The sequence below is a fragment of the Jaculus jaculus genome, chromosome 1, assembly GCF_020740685.1.
Source record: "Jaculus jaculus isolate mJacJac1 chromosome 1, mJacJac1.mat.Y.cur, whole genome shotgun sequence".
Classification (NCBI taxonomy): domain Eukaryota; kingdom Metazoa; phylum Chordata; class Mammalia; order Rodentia; family Dipodidae; genus Jaculus; species Jaculus jaculus.
This window is the reverse complement of record NC_059102.1, coordinates 247163151-247186164: the sequence shown is the minus strand read 5'-3', so window position 1 is coordinate 247186164 and position 23014 is coordinate 247163151. Positions and strand designations below refer to the sequence as shown.

The following is a 23014-nucleotide window of genomic DNA, read 5'->3' as shown; positions in this document are numbered from 1 at the left end:
TCCGGGGCTCGCTCCGGCAGCCTCCCTCCCAGGCTTAGTCTCTCCTCCCGCGCTACCGGCCGTGTCTGGGCCTCCGCGCGCAGCCTGGTGGGAGCGGTAGTTTTATCTTGGGTCATCAGTGCTAGAAAGGAGAACAGGGAAACTACACGTCCCAGAGTGCAGCGGGGCGAGCGAGGGAAGGCAGGGGGGAAGGGACAGTCGCTCGCAGACCGCGCTGGGTTGCCGCCGCTGCTGCCGCCATCGTGCCAGCCCCACGGGTGAGTGTTGGGGCCAGCTTGCCGGGTCGGGGACTGGGTCGCAGGAGCCGCGTTCTAGGCTTCGGGGAGCTTCTACTACGAGTCCCCAGGAGGCCCCTCCCCTCGTCACCCCTCCCCCCCGGTGGCCCGAGGCGGCGGAGGCCCGCGCCATGTGTCGCGCGCGGCTCCGCCTCCCGCCGGTCCTCTGAGGCGGCGGCCGGGGAACAGAGAGTCAGACAGACGCCTATCCAGGATATACTGTTCCCTTGCTGGTGCATCGGACTGTACTTTGCTCAGATCTTTTCTCTGGTCCGGACAATCCGGATGAGTCTCGGGCCCCGCCCCGTCTGGCCTTGCCTGGCCTGCTTGGCTCCTACAAGCTGTGCAGGCAGCGGGCTAGCTACCGACCCCAACCCCACGCGCCTCCACTCGCCGGCGAAGATCCGGGATGGGCAACGCCACCCAGCTCGCATGGGTAAGGGTGCCTGCCTATCGCAGCCGGAGCTTGGGACCCTTAACAGGTTCCATATCATAGTCCAGCTAGAGTGTAGGTTGGACGCTTCTCTCTGCTTGACTGCCGGGAGTGCACGAAACCTACTTTCTTTCGTGAAACCTCTGTTGTATTATACTGCATGAAGAAAAGGGAAGGGGAAGGGATCTGGGGCGGTGGCGGGCGCTGAAGGGGGGAGGGTGGTTTACGTGTGACTTTACCTCTGGCCAATCTTGGAAGATCTGGACCTGAGGTGAGGCAGCTCCAAGCTAGTAGGCCCAGCCTCCGCCCTTATCAGCTACTAGCCCTAGCTGTGAGTGGGATGGTCGACTTTGTTAAAGTGGAGGAAGAAAGCCACAAAGAAATAAATTTGGATGTATGAACCGCCAAGGCTTTGTTAGATTTCTCAGGCACAGCCCAATTCTGAAATACATCGGAACTTCTCAGAGTCACCGTAAAATGCCCTCTCAGCATTTTAATGATAAGGTAAGATATAAGGGACAGAGAAGTAGAATCCAAATGTGAAATCCTTGTGGCGAATGCTAGGCAAGAGGCCAAGATGGAAAGGCCCTTTGGGTTGTAGAGCTTAGGTTTAAACTATGTCCTCTGAAGCTCAAACTCAACTAAGTTAGGAGCTGCAGCGCTAGGAAGCTCTGAAAAAACACTTCTGTTTAAATCATAATTAAAGGACTAGCCTAGAGAAGACCTAGAGAAGACCTTAGGATTTGGAGGAAAGCATCTATTGTCAAGCCTTGCTTTCTCTCACCCATTATGGCTTCTGTGCTATAGATCTTCCAAGGATGAAGGAAAAAACTATCCTGTAAACCTAGCATTAGTAAGCAAAATTTCAGGACTCTTGGGGGGGGGGGGGCGAGTTAAGGACCATGATATAGAAAGCCACTGTCCCTTGGCTCTTCTTTTTATCCCCCTGGTCATTGTGTTCTTGGAGATTTTCCTGAAGTCAAATTGCTCTGCCTAGTCATTCTTTCTGGTCAGAGAGAGCAGGCAAAGGATGCTCAGATCTCACCCAGCGCCTGTCTTCTCTGAATTCAGCTTTCCTAATCCACATCGTGGCCCTGTAAGCACATGCCACCACACCTGGAAAAAATACTTATTTATTGTTTTCACAATAAGGTATTGCTTGGTATTTAATAGCTCAGGCTGGTTTTGAACTTGTAATCCTTTTGGCACCACATCTGGCCTTTCAACTCAAAATTTGGGCTCTTAGTAATTATAATTTCACTTTTTTAAAATATTTATTAGAGAGGGGGAGAGAGAATGGGCATGTCAGGGCCTCTAGCCACTGCAAATGAACTCCAGACGCATGTGCCACCATGTGCATTTGGCTTGCATGGAGAATTGAACCTGGGTCCTCTGGCTTTACAGACAAATATCTTAACTTCTAAACCATTTCTCCAGTCCTCACTTTTTTTTCAAGGTGTCTTTTTTTTTTAATTAAAAAAATTTTTTTTAATTTATTTGAGAGCGACAGACACAGAGAGAAAGACAGATAGAGGGAGAGAGAGAATGGGTGCACCAGGGCTCCCAGCCTCTGCAAACGAACTCCAGACGCGTGCGCCCCCTTGTGCATCTGGCTAACGTGGGACCTGGGGAACCAAGCCTCGAACTGGGGTTCTTAGGCTTCACAGGCAAGCGCTTAACGGCTAAGCCATCTCTCCAGCCCTCAAGGTGTCTTTTTTTTTATGATTTATTTTTATTGATTTATTAAAGACAAACAGAATGGTCACACCAGGGCCTCTAGCCACTGCAAATGAACTCCAGGTGCATGCACCACCATGTGCGTCTGGCTTTAGGGAGACCTGGAGAATCGAACCTCCTGGGCCCTTAGGCTTCGCAGGCATATGCCTTAACCACTAAGCCATCTCTCCAGCCTCTGTTTAGTTTTTAGTTTTTTTTTTAATTTAATTTTTGTTTTTTTGAGAGGTAGGGTCTCATTCTAGCCCAGGCTGACCTGGAATTTACTTTGTGGTCTCAGGGAAACCTTGAATCCACAATGATCCTCTTACCTCCCAAGGATTAAAGGCATGCACCACCATGCCTGGCTTTAGCTTTTTTGTTGTTGTTGTTGTTGTTTTTCGAGGTAGGGTCTTACACTGGCTCAGGCTGACCTGGAATTCACTATGTAGTCTCAGGGTGGCCTCCAACTCATGGCGATCCTCCTACCTCTGCCTCCTGAATGCTGGGATTAAAGGTGTGCGCCACCACGCTCGGCTTGGCTTTAGCTTTTTAAAAAAAAATATAGTTTTATTTGTTTATTTGAGAGCAAGAGAGAATGGGCACACCAGGCCAGGGCCTCCAGCCACTGCAAACGGAACTCCAGATGCATACGCCCCCTTGTGCATTTGGCTTATGTGGGTCCTGGAGAGTCGAACTGGGATTCTTTGGTTTTGCAGGCAAATGCCTTAACCACTAAGCCATCTCTCTCTAGACCTTGGCTTTAGCTTTTTTTTTTTGGTTTTCCGAGGTAGGGTCTCTGTCTAGCCCTGGAATTCACTGTGTAGTCTCAGGTTGTTGAGCTCTTGGCAATCCTACCTCTGCCTTCTGAGTGCTGGGATTAAAGGCATGCGCCACCATGCCCATGGCTTTAGATTTTGAGGCAGGATCTCACTCTAGTCCAGGCTGACTTGAACTCACTTTAGTCCCAGGCTGGCCTTGAACTCATGATGATCCCTCCTGTTTCAGCCTCCCAAGTGCTGGGCTTAAAGGTGTGTACCCCTGTGCCTCACTGTAGAGACTTTTTGAATATGCAATCAAAAGATCACCATTATCTGGACTTTAAGAAAAGAGCCAGCAGAAAGTTCAGAGATGACAGTACTGAGGCTGGGACAATAGTACAGTGGTAGACTATTTGCCTCACTTGTCTGAGGCCTTAGGTTCAATCCCTAGCACTGAAGTAGAAAAAGGAAAAAGAAATACAGTGTGTGGCTTGATTTAGAATCCATTTCAGCTCATCCTCACCAAGGTCTCTAGGACAGAAGAGTAGTCCTTGTGGGCAAAGGAGAGTAGATATAAAGAGCATTCTACAAGATGGATATTAAAAGTCTGACAAGACTTTTTTTGTTTGTTTGTTTGTTTTGGTTTTTCGAGGTAGGGGCTCATTCTAGTACAGGCTGACATGGAACTCACTGTGTAGTGTGAGGGTAGCCTTGAACTCATGGTGATCCTCCTACCTCTGCCTCCCAAGTGCTGGGATTAAAGGTGTGCGCCACTACACCCAGTCTTATTTATTTATTTAAGTGGAAGGTAATGAGAGAGAGGAGAATGGGTGTGCCAGGGCATCCAATCTCTGCAAATGAACTCCAGAAGCATCTTATGCATCTGGCTGGCTTACATGGGTCCTGGGGAATTGAACCTGGGTCCTTAGGTTTCGCAGGCAAACACCTTAACTGCTAATAATCACTAAGCCATTTCTACAGCCCAAGATTTTTAAAAATTTATTTCAGAGAGAGAGAATGGGCATGCCAGGAGAACCAACCACTGCAAATAAACTCCAGACACATTCACCACCTTGTACGTCTGGCTTACATGGGTTCTGGAGAATCAAACCTGGCTCCTTTGGCTTTACAGGCAAACACCTTAACCATTAAGCCATCTCTCCAGTCCAGTCCCAAGCTCTTTTTTTGAGTTGATCTTGAGCTTGGCCATCCCCCCCCCCCCCGTGGTGGGAGGGCTTTCAAGGTAGGTTTTTAGGAGAGATATCTTTGTGGCTAAGGTACTTGGTTGCAAAGTCAGAGAACCCAGGTTCAGTTCCCCAGGATCCGTGTAAGCGCAATGCACAAGGTGGTGTGGTGTCTGGAGTTTATTTGCAGTGGCTGAAGGCCCAGGCACATCCATTCTCACTCTCACTATCTCCCTCCTACTCTCAAATAAATAAATTAATTAATTAAATATTTTAAAATTTTATTTGCAAGCAGGGAGAGAGAAAGAATGAAATTGGGCATGCCAGTGCCTAGTGCTGTGCAAACAAAGTACACACACGTGCCACTTTGTACATCTGGCTTTATGTGGGTACTGGGAAATTGAACCCAGGCTATCAGGCTTTTCTCTAGCAAGTGCCTTTAACTGCTGAGCCATCTCTCCAACTCTCCCCCTCCCCCAAGATGGGCTATTTATGGATGTTTGTGTGTTTGCAGTTGAATTTGAATTGGTTACCCACTTCCCAGCTTTGAGATTCTCTGAGTCTCTTGCTTTGACCATATGTGGCAAGAATTCTTGAATTTCTTCCCTGAGGGATATAGCAGTATGTGGCTTATCCCTGGAGTTACTCTAGGCCATATGAATGATTCTTTTGATCATCACCCAGTTGTATCATCTCTCTTACCATCTGGGATGTGTCCTCAGTGACCACATGCTTTACTCAGGTAAAGTGTCCTAGTAGCAGGGAAGAACACAAGAACAGGGGTCTTTTATTCCTTATTTTTTGGTGGGGCCTGCCCAGCACTTATTTATGTCTCAGGGAACGCCCTTCATGAGAAGGGTGTGTCAGTCTCCTCAATAAAATGGGGAATTCTGAAATGTCGTGCCCCCCCTCCTACCTCTGCCTCCCAAGTGCTGGGATTAAAGGTGTGCGCCACCATGCCCAGCATAAATAAAATATTAAATAAAAAAATTTTTAAAGCGGGCGTGGTGGCGCACACCTTTAATCCCAGCACTTGGGAGGCAGAGGTAGGAAGATCACTGAGAGTTCGAGGTCACCTTGAGACTATATAGTGAGTTCCAGGTCAGCCTGGACCAGCGTGAGACCCTATCTCGAAAAAACAAAAACAAAAAAAAATTACTTATTTATTTCAGAGAGAGAAGGCAATAAAGAATGGGCATGCTAGGGCCTCTAGGCATTTCAGGTGAACTGTAGATGCATGTATCACCTTGTATATCAGCTTTATGTGGGTACAGGGAAATTGAGCCTAGGTCCCCCTTTTAAGCTTTTCGAGTTAGTGTCTCGTTCTAGCATAGACTGACCTGGAATTCACTATGTATTCTCAGAGTGGCCTTGAACTCAACAGCAGTCCACCTACCTCAGCCTCCCCAAGTGCTGGGATTCTTTAATGTGCCATCACGCCTGCCTTTGGCTTCCTTTAAAAAAAAAAAAAGAAAGAAAGAAAATATTTTTACTCATCTGCAGACAGACACACAGAGAGAATAGGTGGGCCAGGGCCTCCAGCCACTGCTAATGAACTCCAGGTGCCTCTTTGTGCATTTGGCTTTATGTGGGCATTGGGGAATCGTACTCTGGTTGTTAGGTTTTTCATGCAAGTGCATTAACTACTGAGCCATCTCTCCAACCCCCTTTAACTTTGGGATTAGCTCACTAGGTTGGCCTTAAATTTGTAATACTCCTGCCTCAGCTTCCCAAGTAGCTGGAAGTACAGGCCCACGATTACTGATAAGGAGCCAGGATCAGATGGTCCTGCCACAAAGGACAAATAGAGTAGGTTAGAAGTCAGGTATTTGAGGATGTGGCTGTGCCTGCCCTCACCTCAGCTTCTCCTTGTATGTCCAGCTCCTTGGGTGTGAGAGAAGGGTTTGGGCCATGCTCCATTTGCCACATCCTACCCAGGTACCTGAGTGGATGGCAAAGGATCATTTCCTGGCAACATAGATAGATGTAGGTGAAGGGGAAAGGGTCACTGAGCTACTTAAAATTGAGCAGGATCCCAAAAGAAGGGCCAGCGTAGGTCAGACTCCCACACATTCATGCACTTAGTCAACCAAAAATTTATTGAGGGCTGGGTCAGGTACAATGGAAATGGGTGATTAAGTGTCTTGTCAGGGAGATAGACCACAAGCAAATGTGTTTGTGTGTGTTGCTGTCATGTAGTAATGGGGTGCCTAATAAGCAATATAGGAAATGATATTAGTAAATGGACAGTTTACATTAGATTAGTGTAGTCAAGGAAAGTGTTGGCAAGGAGAGGATATTTGAATGACTTGATAGGGAACCAAGTGTCTAGTTGGAAGAGTAATCCAGGTAGAACACACAATGCTTGCCAAGTTTTTTTTTATTTTATTTTAAATGTCTTTTATTTATTTTGGTGGGGGGAGAAACAGAATGAGTGTGGGTGCACCAGGGCCTTCTGTTACTGCACATGAATTCCAGACACGTGTGCTACTTTGTGCACCTGGGATCAGGAGCATTGAACACAGAGCAATCAGGCTTTGCAAACAAATGCCTTTAACCAGTGAGCCACCTCTCCAACCCTCAGGTGATAAAACATAGTATTACTTAATAAGAGGCGGTATTTGAATAGGTATCTCATAAATGGCCAATAAACATGAAAATCTATATCGTTGCTATATCTTGGCTCTTGAATATGCTGCAAAGGTCCACATATTAAAACACTGGTCACCAGTACAGGGTACTATTGAGAGGCAGTGGAACTTTTAGGAGGTGGGTGGGGTCTGCTGGGAAGAAATTAAATCATTCGGGGTGTGCCTTTGAAGGGAATGTTGGGACCCCATAATCTTGCTTTCTCTTTTGCTTGCCAAGTTTTTAGTGTTTTGTTTTTTTTTGGTTGATTTTCCGAGGTAGGGCCTCACTCTAACCCAGGCTGGCCTCAAACTCACAGCAATCCTCCTACCTCTGCCTCCCAGTTGCTTGGATTAAAAGCATGCACACCATGCCCTGCTGTGTTTGCAGAGTTCTCAGAGGAGAATGTAGAATGTTCCTGAAACAGGAAAATGCCCAGTGTGAGGGAAGGGAGTAGGTAGCAAAGTCAAGGTTGGATAGTCAAGAGGGACAGGTAACTCAGGGATTTTTTTTTTTTTTTTTTTTTTTTTTTGGTTTTTCAAGGTAGGGTCTCATACTAGTCCAGACTGACCTGAAATTCACTATGTATTCTCAGGGTGGCCTCGAACTCATGGTGATTCTCCTATCTCTGCCTCCCGAGTGCTGGGGTTAAAGGGGTGCACCACCACACCCGCCTTTTCTTTCTTTCTTTCTTTTTTTTTTTTTTTAATTTTTCTTTACTTCTTGAGACAGAGAGAAAGAAAGAAAGAGGCAGAGAAGAGAGGAGAATAGAAGCGTCAGGGCCTGCAGCTGTTGAAAATGAACTCCAGATTTGTGTGCCCTCTGGTGTATATGGTTTACATGGGTCCTGGAGAATTGAACCTGGGTCCTTTGGCTTTGCAGGCAAGTACCTTAACCACTAAGCCATTTCTCCAGTCCTAACTCAGGGCTTTGAAGATAAGGTAGCAGTGAAACTTTGTTTCAGGTAGCATAGAAATCATTGGAGGGCCATGGAATATGAAATATAGATCCTGAGATCAGACAGGCAGGTTTTTCTAAAAGGCAGGGTCTCAAAAAGCTCTAGGTAAGCTGTCCTTTAACTCCTTATGGAGATGAGGTTGAACTTGAACTCTTGGTCCTCCAACCTTTAATTCCCAAATGCTGGGATATAGGCATGGGCATGTGCTATATCATGACCAGCAAGATGGGCATGTTTTTCTTTTTTCTTTTTCCTGAAGGACAGGAAGGCACCGTGCTGGCTTCTGTCTTGCCTTGCTACTCAACCCTTTTCTACCTCCATGACATTTTCTATACTCTGACACTGGGCCTGGAGGGACTTAAACAAAGTTTGGTGTCACTCCTACTGTCAGAAGAATCCTTCCCAGGCTGTATGGCTTCACGGCTATGTTCTGATCCTGATAAACAGTAGGTGTGAGGGAAGTGGCCACACCTGTGCCTAATCTCAAGGACCCTGCTGCTGGCCCAGCACATCTGGCAATCCTCACTGGCCTTGGTAATAGGACCTCAAACACATGTTTCAGCTGTCTGTGTGCCAATCTGGAGTTAGTGATTTTGCCAAGTACAACTACTAGGACGGCATCTATCTGCCTCAAATGAACTCCCGATGCATGTGCCCCTTTTGTGCATCTGGCTTTATGTTGGTGTTGAGGAATCAAACTCAGGTTGTTATGTTTTACAGGCAGGCACCTTAACTGCTGAACCATTTTTTTAATTTTGGTTTTTGAGGTAAGGTCTCGCTGTAGGCCAGGCTGATCTGGAAGTTACTATGTAGTCTCAGGGTGGCCTTGAACTCATGGTGATCCTCCTACCTCTGCCTCTTGAGTGCCTGGATTAGAGGTGTGTGCCATTACACCTGCCTGGCCCTGTTGATTTTTCTTTTTTTTTCCTTTTTTTGATTTTTCAAGATAGGGTCTCACTCTATCTCAGGCTGACCTGGAATTAACTATGTAGTCTCAGGGTGGCCTCAAACTCTTGGCGATCCTCCTGCTTCTGCCTCCAGAGTGTTAGGATTAAAGGCGTGCACCACCACAACCAGCTCTTTCTTTTTCTTCTTTTTGTTATTTTTCAAGGTAGGGTCTCATTCTAGCTCAGGCTGACCTAGAATTTACTCTGTAGTCTCAGGTGGCCTTGAACTCACAGTGATCCTCCTACCTCTGCCTCCTGAGTGTTGGGATTAAAGGTGATTTTTTAAAATTAAATTACAATTTTTTTGAGATAGGTTCATATGTATCCCAGGCACTTAATATGTGGCTACAGATGGCCTAGAAATTCTGATCCTTATACCTCCTCCTAGATGGTAGGATTATAGGCGAATGTGCTGGGAAAGGGTGTATATATGTGGGAACATATCACAAGAACCCTCCAGCCCAGAGCCACAGATGCAGAGGAGCAGAGCATGGATGGGTTTGCACATAGAATGGGGTCAATGTTGGTGTCTGGAAAAGGAGTCTACAGACAATGGCATCTGAATGATTGTTTGGAGGAAGAACAAGAAATGGCTGGGCAGATGATAGTATCCTGGCATAGGGATTCACCTTTGCAAAAATCCTGAAGAGCAGGCAATGGATAGTTGTGCTTTGTATATGGACACTGGATCAAAGTAGGAAAGAATGGCTAGCAAGATAGGGCTAGGTGTTGATGGCCACCATCAGTTTAGAGGGTTTGGTGGTTTTTAAAAATATATTTTATTTGGGCTAGAGAGATGGCTTAGCGGTTAAGCGCTTGCCTGTGAAGCCTAAGGACCCCGGTTCCAGGCTCGGTTCCCTAGGTCCCACGTTAGCCAGATGCACAAGGGGGTACACGTGTCTGGAGTTCGTTTGCAGAGGCTGGAAGCCCTGGCGCGCCCATTCTCTCTCTCTCCCTCTATCTGTCTTTCTCTCTGTGTCTGTTGCTCTCAAATAAATAAATAAAAAATGAACAAAAAAAATTTTTTTTAAAATATATTTTATTTATTTATTTGAGAGAGAGAGAAATAAAGAGGGGAAGAGAGAATGAGCGTGCCAGGGCCTCCAGCCACTGCAAACAAACTGCAGACGCATGCGCCACCTGGCTTACATGGGTCCTGGGGAGTCGAACCGAGGTCCTTTGGCTTTGCAGGCAAACACCTTAACCACTAAGCCATCTCCAGCCCAAGGTTTTGTGCTTTTGTTTTTTTTTTTGGGGGGGGGGACAGGGTCTCTGTAGCCCAGGCTAGTCTTGAATTTACAACAATCCTTCTGCCTCAGCTACTGAGTCTTACCAACATGGAAATGGGATTATAGGTGTGAGCTACTATGCTGGTAATTTATTTGTGCGTTTCTTTTTTTTCAAGATAGGGTCTCACTCTGGCCCAGGCTGACTTGGAATTCACTATGTAGTCTCAGGGTGGCCTCGAACTCATTGTCCTCTTACCTCAGCCTCCTGAGTGCTGGGATTAAAGGTGTGTGTCACCACACCCAGCCTTTCATCCATTTAAAAAATAATATTATTTATTTATTTATTTGACAGAGAAAGGGAGGGAGAGAGAGAATGAATGGGTGTGTCAGGGCTTCCAGCCACTGCAGATGAACTCTGTGTGCACCCCCTTGTGCATCTGGCTAATGTGGGTCTTGGGGAATTGAATCTGGGTCCTTTAACTTTGCAGGCAAACACCTTAACCGCTAAGCCATCCCTCCAGCCCCCTTCATCCAGTTTTGACAGTTCTTTTTCACACTTTCTGGGAGCCCCTGAGCTGTCCTATACCTCATAGCACTTAATACTGCCCCCACTAGACTAGAGGACCTTTTGTCACTTCATCTTTCCATTACTACTTTAGCCAAAAAGTTACTGTAGAAAGTTCTCATATTGCTGGGCATGGTGGCACATGCCTTTAATCCCAACATTCAGGAGGCACAGGTGGAGGATCACTGCTGGTTGGAGGCTAGCTATAGAGTTGGAGGTCAGCCTGGGCTACAGTAATACTGTTTCTTGAAAATAAGCAAAAACAAACCAAAAAACTTCAAAAAACCAACAGCGACAACAAAAATCTGTAGCAATGGGCTAGAGAGAGAGCTCAGTGGTTAAGGCACTTGCTTGCAATGCCTGACCAATACCCACTTAAAACCAGTTGCATAAAGTGGCACATGTATCTGGAGTTCATTTGCAGTGACTAGAGGCCCTGGCTTGCCTGTTTTCACTTTCTTTGTGTTTGAAAGTAAGTAAGTAAATATTTTAAAAAACAAAAAGTATTACTACTGAACAACAATGACAACAAAAAGCTCCCAAAATTCTTAAATCTCATTGTCTTGTCACATGGCATTGCTCTTGTCTTTGGATTGACTTTCGGACTTTGTTTCCTTCATCTCCACCTCCTCCTCTAGAGTCCCAGTTTCCTGCCCTCGGTTTTTATGCCCTTAGATATCTACTGGTGCTATCTTTTCTGGTTGGCATTCTCTTTTCTAGGACCTTCCCTGGGGCCGCCCAAGCTTGGTGTGGGTGGAAGGCAAAAATAGAGATGACTCTTTCCCCAGAGCCCTTGGGAATGTGGCAAAGTATCTTGATACTGTAGTGTTGGGACATTGACTGAATGCTACAGTAGAAGGGTCAGAGATGTAAGGGTAGGGAGCTGTGCTCTTTGCTTCATTTCTGTATGGGTACGGCTATGGTCGGACCCCTTCGTAATGTGGCCAAGAGTGCATCTTTGAGTAGGTGTAGGCTCTGTGCTTTCCCACCTGTTGATTTGTTTCTTGTGAACTGGGACACACCTTATGTTCCTGTGTACAGGCGTGGCTGGATCCATGTTTTCTTCTCTGCTTGTTTTAGACTTTCCTGGACATTCCTTCCTCATCTGAGAACTGAGCTTCTATTTTTAGTGCAGCTACCTCCTAGGAGACCTAAAATAAAGCTGGCTTAGCTTCCTGGCTCCTCATTGGCTGCAGTATTGGTTCATAGGCTTTAGGAATGGGTGTGTCCTATTTTTCCTGTGCACTGTCCCTCCCTACTTGCTCCTTTGGCCTTAGATGAGGTCACAGGAACTGGAGTATGTTAACACTGTCAGGTCCCACCATTGGTAAAAATTATCCTCTGAGCTCAAACCCACCTCCTTACTGTTTGGCTCAAAATCCTACTACCAAGACAGGAAGTGTGTGCCTCTGTATTCAGAGATTTCTACAGAACAAACACATGGGTCTGCAGGATACAAGTAAGTGTAGACCCTGCTCTGTTGAAGGACTCTAGAGTGGAGTACTTACCTGAGCTTGAGTATTTTATCCCTTGTCCTTGGGATCATGATCTCTAGCTAGAAGGGACTCTTCTCAGCCCTTTTGGAAGAAAGCAGTAATGGGATAGGTATATTTCCTCCTCACAGCCTCCATTTATTTTCCCCTCTCATAGCCCTTGTATCCCCAGCTCTGAAGTGGGTAGAGGATATCTGCAATGAAGAAATGCCCCCAGAAAGGAACAGGCCAGATATCATCTAGCCTTAAAGATGTCAGTTGTCACCGGCATTGTGCACACCTTTAATCCCAGCACTTGGGAGGCTGGGATTGTCCACTTGAGATTTGCTGGTGTCAGAAGTGGGGCTTTGAGGAGCCATCTTTCCCAACTCCCACTGGACCTTCCTCCACCTGCCAACCTCACATAATGTTTGGAAGTCTAAAGGCTGTGAAAGAAACACTTCATACGTAGACATCAGTAATTTCTGGTCTGTGAAGTGGAAAGATAGCAATAACTCTGGCCTTAGGGGGTTTTGAGGATTAAATGGAGAGATGTGGAACTTGGGTAGGTACTTAGCTTCTTCAGGATCCCCTCTGCCCTGTATTGGATCTTGCAGGGTCTACTCTGATTTTCCTTTCTCCTAGCTCCATTTTCAGCACCCATCCTGTGTCTTCCATAGTCCTGGCACTTCTTTGTCTCAGTCAGATCAGTCAGGAGCTTCTCAAAAGAAGGGCTGGCTATTCCTTCTGATTGATATGATTTAGGAATGGCTGAGATTCCCAGATCCTCTCTAATGAGATCCCCTAGGCCTCTCCATATTCCCCGAGAGAACAGATTTAAATAGTGCAAGGTAGCTAGGGAAAAGGCAGGGGTCAGTGGCTGGCTACCTTTTCCTGTTGTGGTACCAACACTTATCTCTGTCTCCTTGGTCTTACAGGTCTCAGCGAGGCCGGGTGACGTTCCAGGATGGGAGACAAGCCAATTTGGGAGCAGATTGGATCCAGCTTCATTCAGCATTACTATCAGTTATTTGATAATGACAGAACCCAACTAGGCGCAATTTATGTAAGTCTCTAACTCCAGAGTCAGAACAGGTTCACAGGGTCAATTTGATTATTGGGTCACTTTGTCTAATTCACAAGTTTTGGCAGCCCATGTTGCATTGTCTATACTTCTCTGTGTTTCTATGGGACAAGGGACCAACTACTTGCTCTATGCATTTCCTTTTGTCATTTTCCATAAGAATAGAAGGTCACAATGTACTGGACAAAGAGATCTGAGCCTTGCTATTGCATGTGGCTAGCCTTCAACCAGAGTACATGGCTCAGGGAGTGCTTCTCTTCCGGATTAGATAGCAGCAGGCAGAGGCTAAGATTCCTATTCTCGCAGCCAAGATGGCGACCGCCTAGCTGCGCTGCAAATCCCAGGGAAAGAAAGCTAGATGCAGCAGATCCTAAGGAGAGAGCCACCCCATCATACCTCAGAAGGGCCCTGGCTGAAACTAAGGAAAATTGGTGAAACAAGCAAGGGTGCTGTTTTCCTGATGAACCGGATACCAGCACAAGGGGGAAGGAGACCAACACAGAGAAAAATCAACTCCTACCAAATCAGAGAGCCAGAGCCTCAGAGGCCCCCAACACCTCATCACTGAAGCAGACCAAAAATGAACCCAACATGGCTCAGGGAAATTTTGCGGAAGGGGGGGCAGAAAGAGTGTCAGAGCCACATGTTGGGTCATGATATGCAGAGACATTTATCTTACCAGTAACTGTGGGCTAACTCCAGAATGCATGACCCATATACCTCAACAAGGAGGGGCAAATGGGGAGGGGGTAGGACATGGATGAGCCTAATAGTGGTACCAAACTGCCTGTATTTGCTGAATACAAAACTTAAAAAAAAAAAAAGATTCCTATTTTCGGTGGGGGAGGGGAATCTTTGAGCATCTTCAGTGACAAACTGAGTTCTGGAGGCAGAAGGCCCATCTTCCATTTGAGGCCAAAATCTCCAAATGCTTATGGGAATCAAATGAAGTTGGCCCAAAGAGGCTGGTGAAACTTGATGCTGTTTTAATGATATTCATTTATGCTTGTACTTGACTCTGCCAGAGATTCAGTCATAGAAATACAATTAATCTGGTTTCTGCTAGCAGATCTACCTAGGATAAGGAACATTGGGAGTCATCTAACTATAGCTTGGCTAACTATAGTTGGCAAAGTTTTCTGTGTGTTCCCAAAATATCAGGGTCTACTCAGAATTTTGGGGAAAAAGGAATGCTGACAGTGAAAGACCAAATCTAGCACAGATTACATTTTATTGCTATGAGTAGAGAGATTAAACCTGAGGCCTCATGTATGCATTCTACCACTGAACTAATCTCCCAGCCCAGCTTGATTTTATTTATTTTCACTTTTTAAAATATTTATTTAAGGGAGAAAAAGAAGGCAGGGAGAGTCACTGCAGATGAACTCCAGATGCATGTGCCCCCTTGTGCATCTGGCTAATGTGGGTCCTGGGGAATTGAACTTGGGTCCTATGGCTTTGCAGGCAAGCACCTTAACCACTAAGCTGTCCTTCTAGACCCCTTGTCTCTACCTTTTTTTGGGGGGGGGGTATTTTTATTTATTTATTTGAGAGTGACAGACAGAGAAAGAGGCAGAGAGAGAGAGAATGGGCATGCCAGGGCTTCCAGCCACTGCAGACGATTTCCAGATGCGTGCACCCCCTTGTGCATCTGGGGAATCGAGCCTCGAACCGGGGTCCTTAGGCTTCATAGGCAAGCGCTTAACCACTAAGCCATCTCTCCAGCCCTTGACTCTACTTTTGAAGAAAGGGTCTATGTTGCTTAATCTGGCCTCAAATTTAAGAATCCTCTTGTTTTTTTTTTTTTGTTTTTCAAGGTAGGGTCTCACTGTAGTCCGGGCTGACCTGGAATTCACTATGTAGTCTCAGGGTGGCCTGTAACTCAAAGTGATCCTCCTACCTTTGCCTCCCAAGTGCTGGATTCAAAGCATGCACCACCACGCCTGGCTTTGTTTGAGAATCCTCCCAAGTGCTGGGATTAAAGGCATATGCCAGCACGCCTGGATACTTATTTTTAGCAAGGTCCTAAAAGAGCACCTTATGTATATTGTTTCATAGTTATTGGCAAATTTCCCCTTTGATGATTAAGAAACTGAAACTCAGAAAAATAAGTAACTTGCCTAATAGCTAGAAATATTAGAGGCCTTTAAAAAATTTTATTTTAGAATACCTTATTTCTTTTTTAATTTTTAAAATATTTTATTTTTACCTTTTTGGGTTTTTTTAAATATTTTTTATTCATTATTTATTTATTTATTTGAGAGCGACAGACACAGAGAAAGACAGAGGGAGAGAGAGGGAATGGGCACGCCAGGGCTTCCAGCCTCTGCAAACGAACTCCACACGCGTGCGCCCCTTTGTGCATCTGGCTAACGTGGGACCTGGGGAACCGAGCCTCGAACCGGGGTCCTTAGGCTTCACAGGCAAGTGCTTAACCGCTAAGCCATCTCTCCAGCCCACCTTTTTGGTTTTTGAGGTAGGGTCTCCCTGTAGCCCAGGCTGACCTGGAATTCACTATGTAATCTAAGGGTGGCCTTGAACTCATGGTGATCCTCCTACCTCTGCCTCCCAAGTGCTGGGATTAAAGGTGTGCATCACCACATCTGGCTGTTTTGGTTATTTATTTGGGGGGGGGGAGAGAATGGGTGCGCCAGGGCCTCCAGCTGCTGTAAAGAAACTCCAGACGCACACACCAACTGTGCATCTGGCTTATGTGCATCCTAGGGAATCAAACTTGGGTCTTTTGGCTTTGCATCCAAGTGCCTTAACCACTAAGCTGTGTCTCCAGCCCCTTTTTTCCTTGCTTGAGATGAAACTGCAGTACTCAGGCTGTCTTCAAACTCTCCATCATCCTGCCATAGCCTCCTGAGTTTTGAGATTACAGGTGTGTCCCACCATGCTTGACTTTTGGAGACCTTGTTCTCTTTCTTTCTTTTTTTAGTATTTTATTTTTATTTATTTATTTCACAGAGAGAAAGAGAGAGGATAGCCATGCCAGGGCTTCTAGCCACTGCAAAAAGAAAAAATCCAGACACGTGCACCCCCTTGTGTGGCTAATGTGGGTCCTAGGGAATCGAACCTGGGTCCTTTGGCTTTGCAGGGAAACAGCTTAACCATTAAGGCATCCCTGTAGCCCTTTTTTTTTCAAGGAAGGGTCTCACTTTAGCTCAGGTTGACCTGAATTCACTATGTAATCTCAGGATGGCTCAAACTCATGGTGATCTTCCAACCTCTGCCTCCCAAGTGTTTTTTTTTTTTGTTTTTTTTTTTTTAAGATTCATTATTTTTATTTATTAGAGACAGAGAGAGGGAGAGAATAGGCACACTAGGGCTTCTGCCACTGTAAATGAATTCAAGACACATGCACCACTGTGGGCATCTGGCTTACATGGGACCTGGAGAATTGAACCTGGGTCCTTAGGCATATGCCTTAACTGCTAAGCCATCTCTCCAGCCCTCTTTCTTTGTTTTAAATTTATTTATTTAGTTTTGTTTTTTCAAGGTAGGATCTCACTCTAGGCTAAGGTGACCTGGAACTCACTATGTATGCTCAGGATGGCCTTGAACTCATGCGGATCCTACCTCTGCCTCCCAAGTGCTGGGATTAAAGGCGTGAGCCACCATGCCTGGCCAGTTTTTAATTAAGTTTATTTATTTGAGAGAATGGTCGTGCCAGAGACTCTAGCCACTGTACATGAACTTCAGACACATGTGCTGCCTTGTGTGTCTGGCTTTCGTAGGTACTGGGGACTCGAACCTTGGTTCTTAGGCTTCACAGGCAAATGACTTAACCGCTAAGCCGTCTCTCTAGCCCACTATGCCTGGCTTCTCCATTCCTTTTTTTAAAATATATTTTTTACTCTTTTAATTTTCTTTTTTAAAAAAATTCTATCCCTGAAGGCTGTGGGAGATGGGGCAGGACAGCACAGCTGAGAGACTAAAAGCTAATGGGCTGTACAAGTTTAGCCTAGGCTGACCTGGAACTCACTCTAGTCCCAGATTGGCCTTGAACACACAGTGATCCTACTGCCTCTGCTTCCTGAGTGCTAGGATTAAAGGTGGGCGCCACTATGCCCAGACACAAGTTATTTCTAACATCTCTGATACTAATACTTACTCTCTCTTTTTATTTTCTCTCAATTTTATTAAACATTTTCCATGAGTATAAAAAATATCCTATGGTAATACCCCCTTCCCAATAACTTACTCTTGAACCCTGACTACATGTAGCCCTTTTGGGGTCCATGCATATTAGAGGCCATATGACTTTTTAATAAAAATGGGATATAAGCTTAATAAGTTTATTTTGTTAGTCTTTCAGAATATATGGAACAATGAGTGGGTGTAATTTATAAAATTGTTGCTAGTATAAATTTGGGAATTATCCTTTGTTTCCCCCCTATTTACAGAGAAGCTGAGGTATGGTCTTATTTTCCCCAAACAAGACCCTTTTTCCAGGCCTTAGTGATATTCTTCACTCTGAGGTCCTGACTCTGGGTTTCCTGTGCACTTTTCAGATTGATGCATCATGCCTTACGTGGGAAGGACAGCAGTTCCAGGGGAAAGCTGCCATTGTGGAGAAGTTGTCTGTAAGTAAGAGCCAGAACTGGGGTGCAGGCAGCTTCCTCCTTGTTACTCCTTCTGGCCTCAACCTGTCACCTATTCTTTCTCTTGCAGAGCCTTCCGTTCCAGAAAATTCAGCATAGTATCACAGCGCAGGACCATCAGCCCACACCAGATAGCTGCATCCTCAGCATGGTCGTGGGTCAGCTCAAGGTAGTAGTGCTACACAGTGCTGGGACGGAGTGGGCAGGCTAAGCAGAGCCCTGGGCCCTGCCTTCCTAGTGATACGGCTTGCTTATTAATGGATACCCAAAGTGACTAAGTCTGCCTAGTTAAATAAAATTGCCATGAGCCACTTGCAACTCATCTCCCCTCCCTTCCCCTTCCTTCCCCTTCTGCCTGTTGGACAGCACATATAGAACATTGATCGCAGAAAGTTCTAATGAAGAACACTGGTTATGGAAAAGCAGCAAGGTTCCATAAAGCCAGGTCAGTCTGTAGTGCCAAGCTCTTGGGCCAGTCTACTGCCCTCAGGTATAGCTGGACCTGCCTGTTACACACTCACAGCAGTCCTCTTGTGAAGCCTTTGCTGCCATTACCCATACTGGCTTTTTTGTTCCCCCTAAAGAAACAGAATGAGTGGGCCTCTAACCATTGCAAGCAAACTCAAGACACATAATGCCACCATGTGCATCAGGCTTATGTGGGTTCTGGGCAATTGAACCTGAGTCCTTAGGTTTTGCAGGTCAGCACCTCAACTGCTGAGCCATCTCTCTAGCCCCTCCCCAATCTTATTTATTTATTTATTTATTTTTGAGATAGTCTTTTATGTAGCACTAGCCGGCCTGGAACTGGCAACATAACTGAGGATCATCTTAGGACCTTGAACTGTCCTTTTCAAAATTATTTATTTATTTGTTTTTTCAAGGTAGGATCTCCCTCTAGCCCAGGCTGACCTGGAATTCACTTTGTAGTCTCAGGGTGGCCTCGAACTCATGGCAATCCAACTACCTGTGCCTCTTGAGCGCTGGGATTAAAGGCATGTGCCACCACACCCAGCTTCCAACTGTCATTCTTTTTTTTTTTTAATTTTTTTTAAATTTATTTGTTTGAGAGCAACAGACACAGAGAGAAAGACAGAAAGAGGGAGAGAGAGAGAATGGGCGCGCCAGGGCTTCCAGCCTCTGCAAACGAACTCCAGACGCGTGCGCCCCCTTGTGCATCTGGCTAACGTAGGACCTGGGGAACCCAGCCTCAAACCGGGGTCCTTAGGCTTCACAGGCAAGTGCTTAACCGCTAAGCCATCTCTCCAGCCCTCATTCTTTTTTTTTTTAGTATTTTATTTTTATTTATTTATTTGACAGAGAAAGAGAGGAGGATATATATATATAGAGAGAGAATGGGTGCACCAGGGCTCCAGCCACTGCAAACAAACTCCAGATGCATGCACTCCCTTGTGCATCTGCTTAACATGGATCCTGGGGAATCGAACCTGGGTCCTTTGGCTTTGCAGACAAACGCCTTAAGTGCTAAGCCATTCCTCCAGCCCCCAACTGTCATTCTTAAACATGTTATTTCCAAAAGCTTTTCTTTCTTCCCAAGGCAGAACAAAGTGGCTGCCCCATTGGACAGGTCCCAGTCTCCTTGTAATGTATACAGGCTCACATGTATTCTCCTTGGGCTAGGTGAGCAGGGCCTCCTGAGTCTAACACATATAAAGAAGAGTCCTAGGCCTCTCCCATGGACCCAGGGGGACTTACGTTCAACTCTAGACTTCACTGTCAGTTTCTCTTGCCTTTTCAAAGTGCCCTGCCCAGATCCCGGCTTTTTATTTATTTTATTTTACTTATTTGACAGGGGCAGAGAGGGAGAGAGAGAATGGGTGTGCCAGGGCCTCCAGCCACTGCAAACGAACTCTAGATGCATGCACCTGCTTGTGTATCTGGCTAACATAGGTCTTAGGGAATTGATCTTGGGTCCTTTGGCTTCGCAGGCAAAGGCCTTAACCAGCAAGCCACACTTCCAGCCCATCTTTTTGTTTTTTTGAGGTAGGGTTTCACTCCAGCCCTGGCTGACCTGGAATTCTGTGTGTAGCTCCAGGCTTCTCAAACTCATGGTGATTCTTCTACCTCAGTTTCTTGAATGCTGAGATTGTGGGCCACCACACCTGGCCCTCGTTTTTTTTTTGTTTTTTTTTTTTGTTTGTTTGTTTTAACACTGTCACTCTGTCACCCAGATCAGAATTACATCCCCTAAGCCAAACAGAGTGCAGCTCTGTCAGAGCCAGACTCTATTGAATTGGAGCAGAAATTCTGAACTAGCTGGGCGTGGTGGTGCATGCCTTTCATCCTAGCACTTAGGAGGCAGAGGTGGGAGGATCACCATGAGTTAGTTCGAGGCCACCCCGAGACTACATAGTGAATTCCAGGTAAGCCAGGACTAGACTGTACCTCAAAAAAGAAAGAAAGAAATTCTGAACTATGGAAGAAAGCAGTCTGAGCATAAAGAATCATGCTCTAGTTCTCACCCCTCAGACCTCTGCAGGGCGTTTACATACACTGTAAACCAGGCAGGTCTCAAACTTGCAGTAATCTTGGCTCAGCCTCTTAAGTTCTGGTGTGTGCCCAGTGTGAACATAGTTTTGAGCCTTATATCATTTACTTGGTCATAGTTTAGCAATTGCTTCTCCTGATTGGACTGCCATTATTAAACACTAATATTCATAAAAACAATATAATAATATAGAGTGAGACTCTACTTTGAAAAAGCCATATATATGTGTGTGTGTGTAACAAAAATGTGTGGTATTACAGTATTGTTTTAAAATTTTTGATCACAGTACTGGGGAGATGGTTCAGTGGTTAGATGTGCTTCCTTTGCAAACATGAGGAGCTGACCACTAGAGTTCAAATGTCTAAATCTCATGTAAAACTACTGGACATGGCCATATGTACCTGCATCTGCAGTCCCACAGAGGAGCAGAGATCTTAGAATTGTGGGAGCCTTGTGTGTGGGGCACCACATTGTTCCACAATACACTATATTATACACACAAAAAGCAAGAAATGAAATTTTGGGTTGATTGCTTGTACCCAGAGACATGGTTGGATTCAGAGGCAGGCATGTCCTCTACTCTGTTGTTCTGGCTAACTGGTCAGTCACTCTGCCTTTTCAGTATACATGGCAGTATGAGTAGCAAGCTATTGACTTCTGTGTTCCCAGCAGTATTTCATATTCCATTTACATTTGAACTGGAATTGCCCTGCTCCTCTATCCCTTGTTCTACCACAGTATGCCATTCCTGTTTTTTGGCTCCTTTATTGAATCATTTTTCTGTCTTTTCACAGGCTGATGAAGATCCCATCATGGGTTTCCACCAGATGTTCCTATTAAAGAACATCAATGATGCTTGGGTTTGCACCAATGACATGTTCAGGCTTGCTCTGCACAACTACGGCTGACCTCTTCTTGGCCAGTTACTCACGCTGTTTCCTCCTCCCTCCTCTTCCCAATACTATCACACTCCTCCAGATGCTCCAAATATCATACACAAATGAGCAGGGCCAAGGTGGGCATGGGTGCAGTGCGCTCCTGCCACTGAGGTTTTGTGCATGATGTTTGGATGCTAGACTAGTTGCATCTGACAGGAGAAGTTTGTGTTGTACCAGCGCATGCCTTGGAAAGACTTAAGTAATGCAAAAGGTTGTCATTTTCTTTTTTTTTTTTAATCTACTGACAAGTTGCTCTAGTAACCCAAAGAAGTGAAGGAGAAAGCAGCTGCCTCACCACCCAGATACTGATTTGTTCAGATGTTTCAAATGCCTCATTATACAATAAAACCACAAAAATTTTCTTAACAGTTTAAATTGTTTTAATTAGTTTAATAGTTGGCTGGGCATCAATAACTATCCTGGCCCATTGTCCTTTTCATTTGTCACCCTCCCTCCTCTGCCTCAACTCAACCTGCTACCAGGAGCAAAGTGGCTGAAGCTAAGTTTTTCTCAAGCCCAAGAGGGCAGAGCTCTCTTCAGCCCTCTTGGCCTTGGGAATGTAGGAAGAACTTAACATGAAGCTTCTTTTACATAGAAATCTCTTCAGTCAGGTGTGATACCTCCTGGCCTCTGCTGTGTTCGGAGCTCTAACAGAATAGATGTTTGAACCCTGTAGAAGCTAAAAAGGCCTTGGCAAACATGGAAGGCCATGTTCAGGCCCTTTGGGCTTGAGGTTTCAGCAAGCCTGATAGAGGGCCTGCTCTCTGCCCAGAAGGATCAGGATCACATTCAGAGTGCCCACATCTCTCAAGCCAAGCAAAATGCAGCTGAGATGCTATACCACCTGCTTGGGATGTCAGCCAGGCCCCACTGGGTTGGAGTATAGATTCCAAACAGGAGGAAGTAAGTCTGAGCATAAGGTAGTCATGCTCTAGTTCTTACTCCTCAGGCCTTTGCTGGGTGTGTTTACACACTACCACCCTCTTCCACACACACCTCTTGTCTTCAAATCCCAAGAACTCTTAACTATTAGAGCAGTTTCTGCTCCACTGAGTTTGGGCACAGTCCTTGCCCAAATGCAAATCTAGCTTCTCATCCTTGAGACCACTAGAAGGTCTAAAGCTGGTAGCAAAATAGCACCTGAGACTAGAAATGAGCCCAGGATGTGGGCTAATGCCATTAGGGGTCTTAGGACTGGTCAGGCACACCTGGAAAGGGATGCCCTTCCCTGTCCCTCACTATGGTGAGGATGGTAAAGATTTCCTCAGACCCCACAGGCATGCCTGGCCATACTGAGCATAGTACTAGACATTGATGTGCTGTTTGAAGGACAGAGTACTGGAGAATGGAGTGGAAGTGAACTCTTAAGTTGTGTATTGTGGGGGTGGGGGAGAGGTAGGTGCCTGCTGCCTCTTAAACCACCCTGTATAAAATCTGCAATAAGGCTTCTTCCATGTACCTGTGCCTGAAATATCTGCAATAAAGAGGTGTTTGTAAACAATTGTTTCTTTCTTCCTGACCTAAGGTTGTCATGGGATTAAGGGAATACAGGGGAACAGTAGCAAACAATCACTGTCTGTGGAAGGAACTATCTCCCCTGCCCTTGCAATTCTTGGGCCTGTTGGCCTCTCAGGTCTCTAACCTTGCTTATTTTAACCTACTTCCTGAGAAAGAAAACATCTATGAATTCACCTCCTTCAGTGCCTGAAAA

At 45.7% G+C, this 23014-nt stretch overlaps 1 protein-coding gene across 2 annotated transcripts; it reads left to right on the top strand.

Annotated features, from left to right (window-relative positions):
• Positions 1–117: 117 nt before the first annotated feature.
• On the top strand, positions 118–22804 carry Nutf2 (nuclear transport factor 2). 2 transcript variants are annotated; one of them, XM_004661681.3, is made up of 5 exons: positions 118–257; positions 13104–13231; positions 17767–17838; positions 17927–18025; positions 21160–22804. In XM_004661681.3, the coding sequence occupies exons 2-5, from the start codon at positions 13133–13135 to the stop codon at positions 21271–21273; spliced, it is 384 nt and encodes a 127-aa protein (XP_004661738.1). In that variant the 5' UTR covers positions 118–257; positions 13104–13132; the 3' UTR covers positions 21274–22804. The 2 variants fall into 2 exon arrangements, with proteins under 2 accessions (XP_004661738.1, XP_044997792.1); XM_045141857.1 differs by lacking the exon at positions 118–257 and adding an exon at positions 448–711.
• Positions 22805–23014: the final 210 nt, after the last annotated feature.

Bases quoted from the DNA above. Each gene is read 5' to 3' on its own strand.
- Nutf2 (XM_004661681.3), top strand. From the start codon at position 13,133: ATGGGAGACAAGCCAATTTGGGAGCAGATTGGATCCAGCTTCATTCAG. The intron at 17,839-17,926 runs GTAAGTAAGAGC...TTTCTCTTGCAG, and splicing joins CCATTGTGGAGAAGTTGTCT to AGCCTTCCGTTCCAGAAAAT. The intron at 18,026-21,159 runs GTAGTAGTGCTA...GTCTTTTCACAG, and splicing joins TGGTCGTGGGTCAGCTCAAG to GCTGATGAAGATCCCATCAT.